At 34.9% G+C, this 2,500-nt stretch overlaps 1 protein-coding gene across 4 annotated transcripts in view; it reads right to left on the bottom strand.

Moving 5' to 3' along the window:
• cbfb (core-binding factor subunit beta) overlaps positions 1 to 2,500 on the bottom strand; it is a 44,859-nt gene that overhangs the window by 35,263 nt on the left and 7,096 nt on the right. For all 4 annotated transcript variants that reach the window (XM_039808034.1, XM_039808035.1, XM_039808037.1 and 1 more), the window contains exon 3: positions 2,334 to 2,450. In XM_039808034.1, the coding sequence (XP_039663968.1) occupies positions 2,334 to 2,450 (117 nt within the window). The remainder of the gene's footprint in view (positions 1 to 2,333; positions 2,451 to 2,500) is intronic.

Here is a 2,500-nt window from a genome sequence, read left to right as displayed (position 1 = left end):
TGCATCATGATTCTCTCTTGAAAGATTATGTCTTGATGCAGAAAACTCAACAATCAGAGATTTTAATCCCCAATTCTCAACATTATATCCCCTGTACAATCACTTTGGCACTAATTTCAGAACCTTGATGTCATTTTTCAAAACTCTAGACACAAAACTCACAACCAATGATCAAAATGCACGTTTTTCAAAACTCTAACACTTGTTTCAATTGCTTGGATACAATACACATAAACCAAAGATCATTTGTTCATTTAACAAAGATCACCTGTTCAATATGACATCAAAGTACTACTGTTTCAAAAGGCAATTCACACATTACATTTCAGATGATTGTCTATTCATTCCATTACAATGATCTAACTATCAATCGATACAAATACTCAAAATGATAAGTAACTGTTGCATTACTCTTAATGCATAGTTGTATGGAAACAGACAAACAATATTCCATGTTTAGATCATGAAAGTTTCAAGATAACGAGATTCATTGTCACCAGTTAGCGTGGAGCATGAACCAATTAGACTACATTATCTATGGATGTAATATTTCATCATCATTCTTTACTGTAATGTACTACTGTTTACTGGGGGTGGGGGAAAAAATCGATACAGCATAGTATCGCAATATTTTCCGTGGCAATACTGTATCGATACACAGACGCCAAGTATCGATCTTTTATTATATATGTGTTGGTCTGCTTGACAATCCCATTTTGCAGCAATACAATTGAAATGAGATGAACAAACAGAGACATGTATCTTTTTAGACAAAACAGATGTTGACAGTTTTCTTTTGGGGACATAATTTGAAATTTGGAAAAATTTGAAGTTGGAAAAAAGGTAATAAATTGCAATATATCGCAGAATATTGCAATATCTTTAAAATCGCAATAATATTGTATCGTGACATAAGTATCGTGATGATATCGTATCGTGAGGCCTGTGGTGATTCCCACCCCTATGCTCCCATGTACCACCTTTAAGACTATTTATTGCATTGACAGTACTGCACTGTATGCATGCAGGCCCTTGGAATTGCTTGTCCAATCTAACTCGTTACTGATGATTGAGATATATAATTTATATATACTTTATATATAAAGTACTGTATATATATATATATATATATATATATACACTGCTCAGTGGCCAGCAGATCAGACTGTGGTTGTACTGGGCAGCTTCCAGGTATGAATGTGGAACTGTGTGAATGTGACAGGTCATCGTTGCAAATGAGAATTTGTTCTCAATCGACTTACCTGGATACTGTAAATAAAGGTTAAATACAGTATATATATATATATATATATATATATATATATATATATATATATATACTTGTACCACATTGGTCTGTAGTATTCTCTCTACTACTGCAGTACTTTTACAGGGATATATTTATATGTAGTACCATAATGAAACATGTATCACCTATTTTGTACTACAATATTTAATGATTGTACGAACAATAACACAGTGAAACTATGGGTAGCTTGTGTGTGGGTGATCTAAAGTAACGTTTCAATGGTATTTCACAATACATTTTTGTTTTTTGAACCAATGATTGTGAAAGTGCAATATTTCTTTAAAGATATGAATGCACAATGCAATGTTTTGAACATTGGACAGCCTGTGTTAGAAGTGATGACCATTTTGAGTTTTGAAAAATGACATCAAGGTTCTGAAATTAGTAGCAAAGTGATTGTAAAAAACTGTAAACGAGTAGTCACACACTGAAAAAAAAAATCATGTATGGAAATCATGAATGTTGATGCATCAATAATGGTTTTATAATCGCATTGTAGCTCTCTGAATCAAATCGTGAGGTGCCTAAACATTCACACCCCTAACGTACACAACCTAAATATCCTGACATGTTCAGGATCATGAAACTCAACATTGGCATTTATAAATGCATGCAATGTTTTTGTCTTTGAGTGCGTTTCATTTCCATTTCATGAAATAAAAGAGGAACTGAAAGCCAAAAAGCAGACAGAGATGTATGAGTTTCTCCAAAATCTATTTTTTTCTGTAAAAGTTTCACATTGTCATGTGTGTCAACAAAGTGGGATGAATCACATGCTATATGACTAAAGCATGATATAAATGGCAAACAGGTTTTCAAATCCAATAGATGTTTAAATAGGACATTTTGTCAGCAGTTGTTTGATGGGTTAATCAGACAACTGAAAAATATCTTTTCACTGTGTGTGTGTGTGTGTGTGTGTGTGTGTGTGTGTGTGTGTGTGTGTGTGTGTGTGTGTGTGTGTGTGTGTGTGTGTGTGTGTGTGTGTGCGCGCATGCTTGTGGATATCTTTTACTTGTCCTACCTTTCCTGTCTCTCTCTCAAAGTCGACATACTCCCTTGCAGGGACCTGCCTCTGATCTCCGTGCAGGTTGGCTGGAAAGAACTGAAGAGAGAGGTTGGTACCTGTAGCTACAAAGGCCTGGAGAGTGAGAGAGAGAGAGAGAGAGAGAGAGAGAGAGAGAGCATAAC

Source organism: Perca fluviatilis, chromosome 8, assembly GCF_010015445.1.
Source record: "Perca fluviatilis chromosome 8, GENO_Pfluv_1.0, whole genome shotgun sequence".
Lineage (NCBI taxonomy): Eukaryota > Metazoa > Chordata > Actinopteri > Perciformes > Percidae > Perca > Perca fluviatilis.
Note: the sequence above shows the minus strand (reverse complement) of the source record. Positions and strands in the feature narration are given on the sequence as shown.